Raw genomic sequence first — 17,169 nt, forward strand, 5'->3', positions numbered from 1 at the left:
TTGTACTTTTACTCAAGTAAATTTCGAATTCCAGAGTTTTACTTAACAGAGTATTTCTTGTAGTAGACCCTATAGATTCTTGTACTCAAGTAAAACATCTGTGTACTTTTCCCATCACTGATTACTAGCGCACCGAGCAGCACCACGAAGATACCGAATCCTAAACCCCAGAGGCGTCAATTGGGTATGGCAAGCTATGGCAGCTGCCATGCCTTGGCTACAGGTGAAATTGAAAATAATAAAATGTACTGTAATCGTGCCTGTTGCTAAGGTATGGCAACATGACTGGTGTCTTGCACGCGCACGAGGGCGCGCGTGCAAGACACCAGTCATGTTGCCATACCTTAGCTTTTTCTGAACTGACGCCGCTGCTAAATGCTCCTTTGGGAGCAGGTGGAAATAAAGCACCTGCTGCCCAGCAGGGGGCAAGCATCAGTGAGCATCCTGTCGATGCATAAAGCTATATCTGGCTTCAAGGTGCGTGGTATGATTATACAAGGAAAATGATATCTGCGATTACAAAATGTTTAACTGGTTGTCATCTGTTTCTGGGAACTGGAGACCTACTGCGTTTTCCCTCTCCCCCCTCCTTCTCGTGTCTGCAAAAGTAACGTCTGCTTCAAAACGGGATCAGACATAAAACTACAGAAGGCGCTGCTAATCCATTCACAGCTCAGCGGAAACTTAAACCCGATTCATCGTTTTCAAAGCTGTATGGGGCCAGAGCTAACTTCGTCTATGAAGCAATAGCATAGCCTGCTGGTGATGAATGATGAACCTTTTTAAGAAACCAGATTTTAAAATACATGCATCTTATTGAACAGAAGCCACCCTTCTCTCTCTCTCTCCCCCCCCCCTTCTCAACCGTGTCCTCAGTGCAGTAACTGTCTTCCAGCTCTCATGTTTGTGATGTGACGAGTCAGACGACTGATGTGCAGAAGTCCAAGACAGGTGGGTAGACTCACTAGGTACACCGATTGATAACCAATTGTGACCACCAGATGTCGCCGTTTTTCATTTACGAGTCACAGCATTAGAATGTTTTTATAACACTCAGTCATGGCTGATTGTGTCTCCTTGCTGTTAATACAGTATAGTCCTAATACAATACACTACTGACAAAGTAAACACCACACTTTTAAAGATGATAATTAATAACTTTTCTATTGAATATGATCTTTGTTTCAAGAAGACTTATTTCTCCTTGTTGGGTTAAGTAAAGCGGTTAATTTCTTTACATTTTTCTCTTTCAACACCTACAAATATAAAAGACCACTTATTTTTCTCTTACAAGACTAGACAGGAAAGGAATTAAAGGACTTAAATGCAAATGTATATTTTATTCATAAAAGGAATTGTGCAAAATAGGTTTTCAAACGGAAAAAAAGTATTCTCACAAGCTCTTGTTCACCATTGGTTAAATGTGTGTAAAACCCACAGACTTAAACACTTTCACGTCACGTTTCATAAAACGGCAGGAATAGCTAATCTACAAGCTCCTAAGTTTTCAACTTGTGACACTGCATTAAGACCAAGTAGGTCAGCCATTCTTGATGTGATTTCAAATTGAGAGTGAGAGAAAAAGGGTGGGTGATAGAGGTTTTTGCCAGACAATATATTTTTGGATTAGTTAAATCGTATTATGGCAACACAAAAATATGGCGACACAAAAACAACTGCCTGGTTGTTTCATTAGTCCGTGTCCTCATCGGAAGCCGTTTCTTCATTAGTGGCATCGATCCACTCTGTGCCACTGTCCTCGGCTTCCTCAATCTCCTCCTTAGAGCCTTCACTGGCAGTGTCATCTTCCTCAATCTCCTCCTTAGAGCCTTCGCTGTCATCTTCCTCAACCTTTTCTGCTCCTGCGCTCTCCTCCTCGTCCTCGCTCGTGCTGCACTCTTCCTCGCCCTTGCTTGTGCTGCTGTCTTCATCGTCCTTGCTCATGCTGCTCTCTTCCTCTTCCTCGCCCGTGCTGCTCTCTTCATCGTCCACGTCTTCCATCAATGACCTAACCAGAGAGCGCCTGGAGGCCACCGAGGCGTTCCCTCCGCAGCTCATCCTGGACCTTGAGCCGAGTGGGGGGGATCTGAGTGGAGTGGAAGCTCCCAGTTGCGGAGGAGCAAACGATTCGTTCAATTTGCCAGTGATGGGCTGGTGCGTGTAGTCACCTTCCTCGTCACTGTCATAAATAACGGCCGCCTTCTTCTTCTTGGTTGTGATGAAGGAGTCTGCGGATTGATCCATCTCGGAGACGCGGCAGCGTTTGACACTCGCATGCTCTCTTCCCGCGTTGAGAGACTTCTCCACGTCGAAACTGCCTTCCAACTGAAGACGGGAGAGCAGCTTCGTTCCCTGGGCTTCGACTTTCTCTTCGTCCAGGTCTTCGCCTGCGAACATGTCGTCGCCGCTGTCCTCCAGCTCGAGGACGAAGTCGCCGTGCTGCGGGGACTCGTTGTACGAGTTCATTTCACCGCCGTCTTCACTCATATTCAAAGCAAGAGACAACTGCAGCATAGACAGCCTTTTATTCTTCAGAGAGATGCCGGGGTTGATGGCCTTCGGTCTTGGCGATTCCATGACCTCGCTTTCATCTAAGCCACACGGAACCCCATTCCAGGACACGTCTCTGGCTGAAACACTGCCAGGGCTGATGTCCTTTGGTCTTGGCGATTCCATGACCTCACTAATGGAGGCATCCCTTTCCTCTAGGCCACACGGAACCCCATTCGAGGACACGTCTCTGGCTGAAACACTGCCAGGGTTGATGTCCTTCGGTCTTGGCGATTCCATGACCTCGCTTTCATCTAAGCCACACGGAACCCCATTCGAGGACGCGTCTCTGGCTGAAACACTGCCAGGGCTGATGTCCTTTGGTCTTGGCGATTCCATGACCTCACTAATGGAGGCATCCCTTTCCTCTAGGCCACACGGAACCCCATTCGAGGACACGTCTCGGGATGAAAAATAGTCAAGGGTGGCATCTTTCGTTATCGAAGTGTCCATGACCTCGCTAAAGGACGCGTCCTGTGGCTGGCCCTTGACCCTGCTCAGAACCCCGTTCAAGGACGCGTCTCTGGGCGAGTCACGTCTCTCTTCAGCCTGGTTCTCAGCAACGCTATCATCCAAAGTGATGTTGACCATCTGCACGCTCAGATTTTGACCGACGTCATGGTGCTCCTCCTCAGCAGGGCCAGACGGAAATGCTACATCTCTCGGTGACCGTTCTTCTTTCACGGATCCGACAGCCCGAGTCTCTTCTTCAACACTTGCGTCCATAGTATCATCGATCACCTGTACACTCTCACTTTGCACGCCATCTTGTTGTTCTTCTACAGAATCCGACAGGGACTGGTCGAGGTCCACTACCGCCAGGGACTGGTCGAGGTCCACTACCGCCAGGGACTGGTCGAGGTCCACTACCGCGACAGGCGAGCGTCCGATGTCGTCGTCGTCATACCGGGGCGAGGAGGGGAAAGGAGGGCGTGGCTTTGCCCGCTCTCGTTTGTCATCGGACCTCGGCGCTCCATTCTGAGCCGTCTGTCTCAGCCAGGCTGGCTCTGTGCTTGCGCCCATGCTCTCCGCCAGCTGGGCCTGCAGCGACGACTCCACCCTCATCAGTTCCTGCGCCTTCTGGACCCTCGTCTCGATGTAGCGCTGAGACTGTTCATCCTCGGGGTGCTCGTCGTCGCAGTTGGCCACCTCAAGAATCAAGATGAACAAGGTTTACCGTCAGTACCTTATAAAGGTTCAAGTGGATAATAAGTATTGTGGAGATTTAATTTATAGTCATATCGTCCATGCACTGGGATCAATTCACCTTTTATTTGCCGAGCTGCATATCCGGTACCACTTAAGCCGGTAAAGGGTATAAATGTATAATATACGTATTCGTATTTTTTCAGTCTATCAATGTCTTGCTGATCTACAAGCTACAAGCTCACAACGTGCCGCGTTGTGAGCTTGTAGATCTGCAATTTTTTTGGGCAAATGTTCCGCCACAGGATAATGGATTTTGATTATCGTGATAATATCGGTAATTTCTTTTTATCACAATAATCGTGATATGAAATCTTCATATCGTCCCATCCCTAGTGTGAATGTCCACAATACTGTGAAACAAAGCAAGTGTGATGGTATGCCAAACACTGTGCAACATCAACATAATAACGCTGTGTTAACAGATGGGGCGGAGGTGGGAAGACTTGCCAAGGATGGCAGCACACAGCAACATAATATCAACGATAAAACGGTGCAATAATAAGCGCATATAGAGATACCTTGAACACTCCATTAGGCCTGTTACAATTATTACATAATCGTCTAATCGCAATTATTTGACATAGTCGCAATTATTATGATAATCGTCATAATCGTTTAGATGTTGAAATTTTTTGTATATATGTTCAAACATTTAAAGAATAGTGGAAATAGCAGATCTACAAGCTCACGTGTCGTGACGCGTTGTGAGCTTGTAGATCAGCTATTTCCACTATCAATGTTGTTTGTATGTATAAAGTTGTCAAATATGTCAGTAATTTCTTTGTATATTTAGGTTATGCGTCATATCTGCCATGTGCAACTTAGAAGCCTACAAGCCAAACAGGAATGTAATTGTCAACGACAAAAAACACAATTAAATCGCTAATCGCAAATTATTTGAGTGACAATTAATCGTCATGTAAAATGTCATAATCGCGACAGCCCTACCTGCGAGAACATGAGATCGTGGTCGGTGATGCCAAACATCTCCATGGCGTGCAGGTGCGCGATGTGCTCATCCAGCTGGGGGTCCGTCATGCGGTGCCTGGAGTGGAGGGTCTGCAGCTGAATCTGGGTGTTGGAGGAGCGCGTCTCCTCCAGGCTGAAGAGCTCCTTCAGCTCCTGCTTGCTGAAGTACCTGTGAAGAGAATTATATTAAATGCTTTGTGCAAAATGCATCATATGATGCTTTGTAGCAAGCTGAAATACTAAAATATCTAAAAACACAGACTGAACACAAAAAAATAACTCGGGATTGTGTTGATCGTGTCCCAAACTACAATAACATAAGATCTGGTTGCCCCAGAGGTGAAGTGGTCCTTTAAACTATTTGGGTCCCCATCCGGAATCAATGGGGGTACATTTATTGTAATCAAATTATTGTTTTAGGAATTTGACTAAAAACTAAAAATATTCCATTAGTCTCCATGGCATGAGGAATCAAGAAAAGCAAAGTCATCGTGGGGGTGAACTACTCCTTTAATGAACAGTGAACACTTTCTGTACACTTTTTGAAAAATATCTTGATCTAGACCAGTGCTTCTTGACCTGTGGGTCCCCAAATTATTTTGGGAGGTCCCCAGATTATTGTGCAACATTAATGTGCAACATTGATTGTTTTCTCTCTCAACAGTAACAAATAGGGGTGTCTTCTAAAAATCGACGAATCGACGCGTCGTTTTAAGCCCCGGGAATCGACGCCAATTGTTTGAGTCGAAGCGAAAATATATATTTTTTTATATCACCAGTTAGCCTACTACTGCCAGTAGGCTACTGCGGTGCACTGCTGGACTGGTGTGGTGTCATGTACTTCCAATGAGAAGTAGCAATTGGCGAACAGTTATTTATTGTCTCGCACCAGCGTCGGGTTGAAAGTGAGACGGAACGTCCAGAACGGTTCAGACCGCCGCTTCGTTAAAACATTCAGAGCCGGGACAGTGTTCCGTTAAGAGGAGGAAGCACGCTGTCAAAATCCCATATTAAATAACCTGCCACAGCACAAACGCGCGTCCACGAAGTAGTAAACAATCTTCTAAAGTCAAATTAACATACACAAGTGTAGGCTACAAGTTACATTTTCTAATTAAAGTGCTTCTGAATTGTTCCAGTGTTGTAATCCATGATGAATGATTGTGTTTCGCTGTGTTTGCGTCCATGACATGTCCACACACTCCTGGCTCAAGCGGGAGCTGTGCCTCCACCTGTTTATGATCCTTTTCTGAAATTAATCCGTTCTCGACACTGACTCATTACTCTGTCAGTGCTCTGTGTCCCGCGACTGCGGACTGGATCCCATCGTTCATTTAAAAGAGCCGTTCAAGAGAGCGGAATCGTTCGCGAATGTCTCATCTCTACTGCACGCTGCCGAGAGACGGGGCAGAGTTGAAACAGCGGAGATGTTTTATTTGTTTTAACGGTGTGTTATAACTCTATGGTTGTACACTGCTATGCAGATAACATTTGTGCTCGCGCACCGATATCACCGAAAACACTGTGTATTCAATTCATCTCTTAATGTATTATTCTATTATGTTGACGTGGTTTAAAGCAACACTTTTTTTTTTTTTTTTTTTTTTACACAAAGTAGACTATAAAACGATTCGTCGACGCGTCGGATTAACCCCCGCGACTCGAATCGACTCCATAAATCCTGTGTCGAAGACAGCCCTAAGTAACAAACCAACATAAAGTTTGAGTGTATAGAGGGTAACAGCACATTTCTTAAGTGACAATTTAAGGACTTTTTGAGAGAGGGCGAGATCATTTAGCGACCTACAACTGGGTTGCAACCTGGTCGGTAGTTTTCAGCAACCGGGTCGCTAAATCTACCGACCGGGCCGCTAAATCACCGACCGGGGTCGGTGATTTAGCGGCCTGGTCGGTGAAAACTACCGACCAGGTTGCAACCCAGTTGTAGGTCGCTAAATGATCTCGCTCCTACTGGACTTTTTAGTACCTCTAAATGACATATTAAACATTGGCCAAATAGTCAAATATTAGAGGCTGAAATTGTGAAAATAGCCGATCTACATGCTCACAACGCCTTGCGGGGAATCACGGCACAATTAACTTTAATGTATTATCATAGTGTCTAATTAAAATGAACTGGTCATACATCACGTCTCTTCTCTGCAAACTGTCTTTAGACAACTTGTTGTGATTGACACTATAACAAAATTGAATTTACTATAAACGTATATTCCCGCAGCACACCTGAAAGGGTTCTTCTTGTCCCCGGTGGTCTGTCTGATCAGGGAGTCCTTGAAGACCTGACGCCTGTAGATCTTCTCCTCCACCGTGCCACAGGTGATGAGCCGGTAGATGACCACGTTCTGCGTCTGCCCGATGCGGTAGGCGCGGTCCACGGCCTGGGCGTCGGTGGCGGGGTTCCAGCTGGGGTCGTAGATCACCACGCGGTCGGCGGCGGTCAGCGTGATGCCCACGCCACCCACCTGGGTGGTCAACAGGAAGACGGTGTAGCGGCCGTCTCGCTGGAACTTCTGGATGAGCCGCTCGCGCTCGGCGATCTTGGTGATCGTGCCGTCCAGCCTCATGACCTTACAACAGGGGGAAGTGGTTGAGCAATTAGACCCCGAGCAGTGGTTCTCAAAGTGGAGACCCCAGTAGTCCCTCAATAAAATGGGGGAGTTTAAACTTCACTATAAGAATTGAGAGAAGTTATAAGAATTCACTGTACAAGCTGGATCTATTAGCTCACGTATCGCATTCTAACTATTGTGAGCTTGTAGATCTACTTTCTTTAATGTTTGGAGGGGGGAAAAAAACATTTAATTTGTTGCATAATTAACTCCAATATCTCCATGGCACAACAGTGGGCCCTTTTTACTTGACATGAAAATGCTTGAGAACCACTGAACTAGAGTGCCAAGAAACTAGGCTAGCCAGAAGACATTAAGCCTATGGTTAACAAATGAACAACATACCTACTCATCTAAACAACATACTATACTATGCAAGTTCTCTTTTTCCTGGTTTTAATCACTGTCAAACATTCTACAAGCCATCAGCTTGTAAATCTTCAGTTTGCAATTTCTTTAAGATTTCTTTACATATCTTTACAACAAAATATTGTCGTCATATTCAATTTCATCCAAATAGCCCAGCCCCCAGCATATGATCTATCAAAATGAGTCAACTAGTGCACACCTTGAATCCCCTGTTGGTGAGGACTCGCTGGAGGATGTCCAGCACCTTCCGGAAGCGGGCGAAGACCAGGGTGCGGTGCCCTTCCTCCCTGAGCCTCTGGAGCAGCTGGAGGAGGAACGTCATCTTCCCAGACTCAGAGACCAGCGTCTCATCCGAGATGCCCTCGATGTTGCTTCCCGTGGCTTCCTGCTGGTAGGGCCGTCACAAGCAGGACATTTTAGTCTGGGCCGCCACCCCCAAAATAATCATATTTTAAATGGGGACACACCCCACACTGACGAGCATTAAGAGTTGAGGAATTACATTTTGTATAACGCGGTTCTATTATGGAAATAGCCGATCTACATGCTCACAATTTCTGCCTCCAATATTTGACAATTTGGCCAAGGTTTAATTAGTCATTTTAGAGGTATTAAAAAGTCCTTAAATTGTCACTTTAGAAATGTGCATATACTCACTATACACTTATACTTTATGCTGGTTTGTTTACTGCTGAAGTGAGAAAACAATGTTGCACATTAAGTTAATCATCTGGGGACCCCCCCCAAAATAATTTGGGGTCACGACCCACAGGTTGAGAACCAGTGTTTTAGTAGACCATGAATCGATATTTCTGTTTTTGCATTGAAACGTATAACATTTCTATTTGCTTTATGATCAATAGATTGTACAGGGCAGAACAAAGCTGACTGATAATGACAATACAATAATCTAAATAAGTAATGCACTATGGAAAAAGACAATATTTTTATGTTTTATCCAAAAGGCCCAAAACAGGGAAGCCAGGTTGAAGGTGGTTAGAAGAGCGTTGCCAAAGATGTTGTAGTAATGATAGACAATAAGACATTGCAGACAGCTGAATGGAAACAAAAATGACTGCAGACAGCTGAATGGAAACAAAAATGACTGCAACCAGGATATTAACATTAAAAAAAAAAAGTAATGATCGCACCTCACTATTCATTTTTACATGTCAAAGTCAAACTCAAAAGAACAAAGGTTTGGGCTGTCCAGCCTTCGTCAGAGAGGTCAGAGCGTAGAGATAACCAAAGTTTATTGACCAGGAGATGATAGCAGCTTACCTGCTGGTCCTCAGCTAAGCATTCCTCCAGTCCCAGCTGAGCGACAGCTTTGGAAGAGAGCAGCCTGGGGTGGTCACACACCTTCTTCAGGACGGTAAGTTCAGCCAGAGGTGACCTGTTAGAAAGGTTGTAGAGATCAACCATTGGTACACTGGTTTTCAACCAGTGGACCTGGGCACGCACACACACACACACACAGGTTCTTGAGGGGGTTGCAGGTTCTTGAGGGGGTTATTTGTAACCAAATAAACTAAAAAAGAAAGGAAACTTGACTTCGGTCTATTATCTACCTGTATCTCCCTTATTAATAATACCAATTTTTAATGTGTTTTATCTCATTTGTACCTTTACAAGGAGGTACAGTTTGTAAGCATCAGGCATTCGTGGAATGAGCACCACAGCCAAACGTGTGGGTAGCGCCGGGTCCGCCGACCAAAGATTTGACAGCATTCGGTCCATTATATCTCCCCTTTAATTATGCCAAATGGTATCGTGTTTGATATCATTGTTATCGTTGAATTGTAAACCTTTACAACAAGGTACAGACTGTAAGGATCTGAGCAACACAGCCAAATGTGTGGGTAGCGCCCCTCCAAAAATTGTCAAAATGAACTGGCAGGCCTGCAATACGGTTCTTTTGGTGTTCACCTTTGTTGCTTGGTTCAATGAATGATTGCACTCTCCCTCAGTAATAAGAAAAAAAACACCACATATTGGCCATTTTTACACTTTGTAAATTTTAAGCTCAGTGTCAGGGTAGCCCAAAACGAGAGTAAATGCCAGCAGAACAGAATATTGCAAGCCATTTTGAATTTACTTCATGAAGAGGTCTACACAATTAGAGAATGTAGAAAATGTACCACAATAGAGCATGGTATTGTGGACAAAAACCTATATCCAACAACAACAAAATATGAATATATGATATATCTACAATATATATATACGTTTTGGGTCTGAGAGGCTAATCTCAAATGGTGGCCTGTGGTTCAAATGCAGAATAAATGGACTTTGATATGAAAAAGGTTGAAAACCACTGAATTAGTAAACCAACCATATACTTAGTAGTTGACCAAGGGCTCTACACTATGTCTGCACCTCTACACAAAATCAACAAGTGGCTAACTGGTTTCCAGCAGGACCAAAATAATGTTGAATATGAAAAACTACGTTTAAAGTGCTTGCTTCTTTTTATCCTCCATATCGTCAAGTCAGGGACCCACAAGCCCGAAAGCTCAAGTAATAGGGTTGAACCTGTGATGTCATGCCGTACTTTTTATTTCTGTTTTATCTATTCGTTTGGTCATTAAGGTCCACAGAATGCGAGGCCTGCTCTGCCAGAAACATCGTGAAACAAAGTTGTGGCCATTTGTATATTCACTGTCCCATTGACTTCACTATACAAAAAAAGAAAAATATAAAAAAAAAGAAGAAAAATAAAATAAGTAGCATGTGAGGGGTCAAACTAGTAGTCAGGGGATATCTTAAAACGTCCTGGAATAAATTCCTTACCAAAAATGTTCTTCGCCAATGTGTTTGTAAAGGTATATAGTACACATACCACAAAGACTGAAATTCAGTTTCCCTAGGAGAATCCGTGACAGCTGCTGAAAGTTGGGGTCCCATTAACTTAACCATACAGGATAAAACACACCAAAATAAATATGCTTTAAGTAGAATGTGAGGGGTCAAACTAGGGTTTTTTCATGATTCTGAATCCATTATTTGCAAGCATTTGTTTTGCACAAAAACATTCCTTGGGGTGAAGGGGCTCGCATAAAAATCTGTGAAAAGTGATGACTAATCACTAAACCATAGTGTCGTGAAAAGTGATGACTAATCACTAAACCATAGTGTCGTGAGGCCTTTTTTTAGCCCAAGGAATGTTTTTTGTGGAAAATAAATGCTTGCAACTGATTCAGAATCATGAAAAACCCCTAGTTTGACCCCTCACATGCTACTTAAAGCATATTTATTTTGGTGTGTTTTATCCTGTATACTATAGTTAATTTAATGGGACCCCAGCTTTCAGCAGCTGTCAAGGATTCTCCTAGGGAAACTGAATTTCAGTCTTTGTGAGATGTGTTACTAGACACCTTTACAAACACATTGGTGAAGACGTTTTTTGGTAAGGAATTTATTCCAGGATATGACACTATTTCTGAAGATATCACCCGACTAGGGGTTCTTCATGATTCTGAATCCATGGCAAGCATTTGTTTTGCATGAAAAACATTCCTTGGGCTAAATTTCGGCCTCACAAAACTGTGAAAATCGATAGTCAACTGGGTCACTTGCTAACATGAACCCGAAAATAAATCCTAACACTGACACCGTAAAAGTGGCATAAAGATCAGTGTTCACTGTAGGCCTACCTGGTTGTTGTGAGCAGCTCTTTGATGTGGTCGAGGGACAGGAACTGGTTGTAGATTTCTTCCTGTACCTTGCTCAGGTACGTCCACACGACGAGGTCGTTCTTCCTCGTCAATGTCGGCATGACGGCCATGCCCGATTCGGCTTCGTCATTTGTGACGTGGCCGTTGTTGGAGTCTGCGTGTTCCTCTCCGTTCATTTCTTCTTTATCGGCCTGTTTCTTCTGGACCTCCGCCTTGGTCCTCCTCAGGAAATATGGTCTGATGGTCGCCATGAGGTTCTCGGACATCCTGGCTCCCAGGGCCTTCTCTCCCGGCGTGGCGTCCTTCTCCCTGGCCCTGGTGATAGGGGTGGGCGATATGGAAAAAATACAAAATCACAATGTGTTTCCAAGCAGTATCACGACAGACGATATCTTATCGAGATTCTTTTTCATGTTGGTTTTTATGGTTATTTTTCAAGTTACTTAACAGTACAACCACCTACAAAAACTAAAAGAAAAAGCCATTTAGACCAGTGGTCTTCAAAGTGGGGTCCAGGGACTCTCTGGGTTCCTTTTGAGAGGTCTAAATTGACCCATACAAGTATATATGCAACTCTGACAGTATACAAATAAAACCAAATGGAACCTTAGGCCTTACGGGTCCATTTATTTCATTTTTATACTGTCAGAGTTAAGGGTAGACCTTGACATTTTCAAGTTTGAGAACTACTGATTTAGACCAAAATGTAGGTTTAAAGGACAACTTTAGTTTTTTACAACAAGGGTTCATATTTTAGATCGTAATTAAAGAATATAAAACATGAGTGTTAAAATGATTTCATTTACTCCTTTCTATTGTTTTAGAGATTCTTATTTCAGTGTTGGGGGCATGCGTACAAGTGGCTAAATATGTAATTTTACACAGAATAAGCCCATTCCCAAGATACAACGCAACCTTTCATGGTTGGATGTGACTTATGGGGGCTAGAAGTGTTACTGTAAATAGCAATAAAGAAACTGCTGGCTTATTGTGTCTAAAAAGACATATTTAGCCACTTGTATGCATACCCCCATGCGTATGCATGCCCCACATTTTAGCACGGTAAACGCGATAAAACAATAGAACGAAGCAAATGAAAACATTTTAACACTCACTTTTTCTTTTCTCTAATTACAATCTAATCTAAAATGAACCCTTGTTGTAAAAAAACAAAGTTGTCCTTTAAATGAATTCTGCAATGAATCCCTCTATTAAATAACAATTCAACAGGATTTTCTATAAAGCTCATTGTATCACAATATATACGACATCTCTGAAAAGGAATATCGTGGAGACATTGTATCGTCTCGACGATATTCATCACCACATCGCCCACGCCTACCTGGTGATGGGGTTCTCGAATTCCGTCTTGAACGTTTTCGCCGTGCCGAGGAGCGCGCCCTGGCAGGCGAAATCGAACAGAGCCCACAGCTCTCGCAGGTTGTTCTGCACGGGGGTCCCCGTGAGCAGAACGCGGTTTCTCGCCGGTACGGCGTAGGCGCTCTTGGCGGTTTTCGTCGAGGAGCCCTTGATCTTGTGCGCCTCGTCCAGGATCATGTAGTCCCACTTGAACTCGCGTCCCTGGTGATGGGGATGGGACGATAGGAACATTTCAGATCAGGATTATTGTGACAACGGAAATCGCAATTTACCATATTATCGCGATAATCAAAACCATTGTCCTGGAGCGGAACATTTGCCAAAAAATAGCAGATCTACAAGCACACAATGGGCTATTTTTTAGCAAAGACATTTGATAAAGAGTGAAAAGAAAAGACTGTATTAAGTACGTATATTATTATTATTATTATAAGTACCTTTTACCAATTATAGAGGGTCTAACCCATTTAGGCCTACAATTATTGAATGCTTTAACCAGTGAAAAATAGCAGATAATATACAAGCTCACAGCGCGGCACCGAGTGCCACGCTGCGAGCTTGTAGATCTGCTATTTTTTTTTTATCGTGAAAATTAGAATTTTGACCCGATTCTATGAGTGTCTTTTGAATCCTTCTAAGATTAAAAAAAAATAAAAACTGTTTCTATGTCAGCAATCTGGCCAGCCATCGTCAAAGAAAAGGTCCTTTTCACTTAAATGGAGCTCAGTTGGTCTGTTCTTGAGAGACTACTATGTCAGTGGTTCTAAAACCTTTTCATGTGAAGGACCCCCAAAATGATATTTATTTGGCCACAGACCCCCATCTCAAAATATTCAGTTCCAGGGACCCCCCCCCAGAAGCAAAATTTGAGTTGCAAACGTTCGCTTTGAAAATACATAATATTCAAAGATTTGCACACATTTTCACGACTTTTTCAAAAATAGCAGATCTACAAGCTCGCAGCGCGCTGTGAGCTTGTATATCTGCTATTTTTCACTAGTTAAAGCATTCAATAATTCTAGGCCTTAAGACAGTAATACCGGATATGCAGCTCCGGAAATAAAAGGTGAATTGATCCCAAAGTGTTTTTTTTTAATCACAATAAACGATAATATCGTCGTCCCATCTCTACCTGGTACGAGGCCAGCTGCTCCCAGTTGTTTATCAGCATGTTGTACGTGGTGATGACCACGCCGTCGCGCCTCTGGACCTTCTCCAGGTTCCTGTTTCGCTCTGCCCTGCTGGAGCCGTGGAACTCCTTCACTCGCATCCCGGGGGTCCACTTGCCGAACTCCTTCGTCCAGTTGGTGATTAAGGAGGTCGGCATGACGAGGAGGGTGTGCTTGACGTGGCCGGCGTCGTACATGCCCGATAGGAAAGAGATGATCTGGATGTAGGGGTGAAAAGATTAAAAAAGATATATTTCAGGAATTGAATGATCGGTTTAGTGATGCATCATGTAATTTCCTGTAGGCCTATGCCAGGGGTCTTCAACAGGGGGTCCGCGGAGGTACTGCAGGGGGTCTGCGAAATTATTGATTTGAATTAAGATTTCAAAAAATGTTTTTTTTTTTTTTTACATTTATGTTAAAAAATAAATCATGATTCTATCCATTTTGAATAGCTTGAATACATGATTACTACGCAATTGACAGATTGTTGATATTATGGACATTGGTTCTCAGTTAATAAGTAGTATGTTTAGAAATGGTAGTGGTACGACCCACCCTGCTCGCTGTAACTTGTACATGTTTAAAATAAAAAAATATGTCGTAGCCCCGACCCCCCACCCTACGAGGTGGTAGGGGGTCCCTAGGGTGGATCTTAAATTACCTTTTTTAGATTTTCTTGAGTCTCACCCCCCAATTATGTTCCAATGTACAAAAAAATGCTTTGGTTAAAATTTGGTTGAATTTCAAGCATATTTAGAGGTAGCTCAATCAAGTCAAAGATTGTACATTTTATTGGTCAAAATCGAATTGCACTGCAGGCACATTTAAGTTATACATTATACATTATTCTTATACTAAGCACAGAAATTATATTTTTTAAGCTTACAAATCTAAACACAAATCTGATTACATGTTTGTCATATGTCAAACCAGAATTAATGTATTGTAGGAAATAGCAAAGCAAAGAATGACAATTGCTATTTTTCATTTAACGTGCACAATGACATGTCTTTATTGCACACTCTTCAATCATACTCACAACACACAACAAGTACACAGCCCCACTTCCTTGTTTACCCCCAAAAACCCCGAAAGTCACTGCAGTATAGCAATTCAGTAGTTACTGATCAATTAAAGTTTGTTTACGGCTATCGGGATACTTGTGCCGATGGTTCTGCACAATTTGCAGCAAGTATTGGAGTTGGGACTCATCTTTAGTAATGAGACCACAATATTCTTGTATTAGGTCAACCCCACGCTCTGCATGATCATTGACAACATTCATTGCCTTCACTACAGCCAGAGCTTCTTGGTAGTCTACCCTGGGCTCCCACTCATCGGGATCAACGTCAAGGAAGTCATCTGGGAGATCCATCATTTTGAAAAGCACTTCAATGTTCTTCCTTGCAATTGTTCCAAGGTCAACAGTAATTCTCAGTTCATGATCTTCATTTCCATCTTTCATGGCTCTCACCATCAGCCTCTTCGTTTGCGCGCTCACTTGACTGTCAAACAATGCAAGTCCGACAATCTCTGGAGCAAAATACCATAAGTGATAGGAACACTTTTGAGAAGCAGCTTTAGACACCTCAGCATTTATTGATGAATATTCCAGCAACGATTTTAACAGCTGCCAAGTAATTTAGTGGAGCGCTGACAGCAACAGGTGCCATCATCCATGCCTTCACATAATTGCAAACTGCAAAAATGCACAAATCCATGCATGCTTTTTCTTCCCTGAAGGTCAGTTTGAATTGGCCATGAAACATCCAGATCTTCATACAATAAATAACCTTTGCCATCCAACGGGCATGATGGGTAGCTCCTGGAGCTCTGAACCGGATACCTCGAGCAGCGAGGTATCCGGTTCATCAATAAATGCTGAGGTGTCTAAAGCTGCTTCTCAAAAGTTTTCCAATCACTTATGGTGAACAGGGGCATATAGAGAATTACTGTTGACCTTGGAACAATTGCAAGGAAGAACATTGAAGATTTTTTCCAAGGTGCTTTGAGTGGGAGCCCAGGGAGGACTACCAAGAAGCTCTAGCTGTAGTGAAGGCGATGAATGTTGTTAATGATCATGCAGAGTGTGGGGTTGACCTAATACAAGAATATTGTGGTCTCATTACTAAAGATGAGTCCCAACTCCAATACTTGCTGCAAATTGTGCAGGACTATCGGCACAAGTATCCCGATAGCCGTAAACAAATTTTAATTGATCAGTAACTACTGAATTGCTATACTGCAGTGACTTTCGGGGGTTTTGGGGGTAAACAAGGAAGTGGGGCTGTGTACTTGTTGTGAGTATGATTGAAGAGTGTGCAATAAAGACATGTCATTGTGCACGTTAAATGAAAAATTGCAAATTGTCATTCTTTGCTTTGCTATTACCTACAATACATTAATTCTGGTTTGACATATGACAAACATGTAATCAGATTTGTGTTTAGATTTGTAAGCTTAAAAAATATCATTTCTGTGCTTAGTATAAGAATAATGTGTAATGTATAACTTAAATGTGCCTGCAGTGCAATTTGATTTTGACCAATAAAATGTACAATCTTTGACTTGATTGAGCTACCTCTAAATATGCTTGAAATTCAACCAAATTTTAACCAAAGCAGTTTTTTGTACATTGGAACATAATTGGGGGGTGAGACTCAAGAAAATCAGAAAAAGGTCATTTAAGATCCACCCTAGGGGTCCCTGCTCCATCTACCCATCAGTTTGGGGGTCCCCGGCCTGAAAACGTTGAAGACCCCTGGCCTATGCATTATGTAAACAGAGGTAACAGCATTGGCGAGTTGAAAAGCCTAGCGGCAATGGTGAAAAACTAAAATTTTACTTCAAGCAGCATGGTCGTCGCAAACAAAAAAGCAGCCCTAATGGATGCTTAAACGTTGGCTGTTCCCCGTTGCACAGGGTCAAATTCCATAATGGGTCAAATCAAATATAGCCATTTGCCAGGAAAACACATTCAAGGGGTTCAGATAAGGTGTGTTGTTGAGCATGTATCAACCAGCATATTAGTATTCTAAATGAATTGCATTGATGAACTGATAGAATAATCAAAAATCTAATCGACAAATGAATCAATCATGAAAATGAATCATTATTTGCAGCCTGTACCTGGATAGTTTTGCCAAGACCCATGTCATCTGCCAGGATGCCGCCTTTGAGGCCGTCCCGGTACAGACCATAGAGGAAGGCTAC

At 43.0% G+C, this 17,169-nt stretch overlaps 2 protein-coding genes across 2 annotated transcripts in view; both read right to left on the reverse strand.

The window, feature by feature from the left end:
- The window catches only part of kansl1a (KAT8 regulatory NSL complex subunit 1a), a 249,505-nt gene that overhangs the window by 46,335 nt on the left and 186,001 nt on the right, over positions 1-17,169 (reverse strand). The gene's annotated exons all lie outside the window — the stretch shown is intronic.
- Positions 1,693-17,169, reverse strand: part of LOC308303821 (DNA excision repair protein ERCC-6-like) — a gene marked incomplete at its 3' end in the record, with an annotated part of 15,677 nt that continues 200 nt past the window's right edge. Inside the window, exons 1-9 of the mRNA XM_080748319.1 lie at positions 17,086-17,169; positions 13,917-14,171; positions 12,747-12,985; positions 11,384-11,719; positions 9,009-9,123; positions 7,927-8,115; positions 6,973-7,316; positions 4,708-4,897; positions 1,693-3,699 (exon numbers count right to left, since the gene is read on the reverse strand). The exon at positions 17,086-17,169 is cut by the window's right edge and continues 200 nt beyond it. Of these exons, the coding sequence (XP_080604445.1) occupies positions 1,693-3,699; positions 4,708-4,897; positions 6,973-7,316; positions 7,927-8,115; positions 9,009-9,123; positions 11,384-11,719; positions 12,747-12,985; positions 13,917-14,171; positions 17,086-17,169 (3,759 nt within the window). The remainder of the gene's footprint in view (positions 3,700-4,707; positions 4,898-6,972; positions 7,317-7,926; positions 8,116-9,008; positions 9,124-11,383; positions 11,720-12,746; positions 12,986-13,916; positions 14,172-17,085) is intronic.

Source organism: Nannobrachium achirus (assembly GCF_963921795.1).
Source record: "Nannobrachium achirus genome assembly, chromosome: 18".
Classification (NCBI taxonomy): Eukaryota; Metazoa; Chordata; class Actinopteri; order Myctophiformes; family Myctophidae; genus Nannobrachium; species Nannobrachium achirus.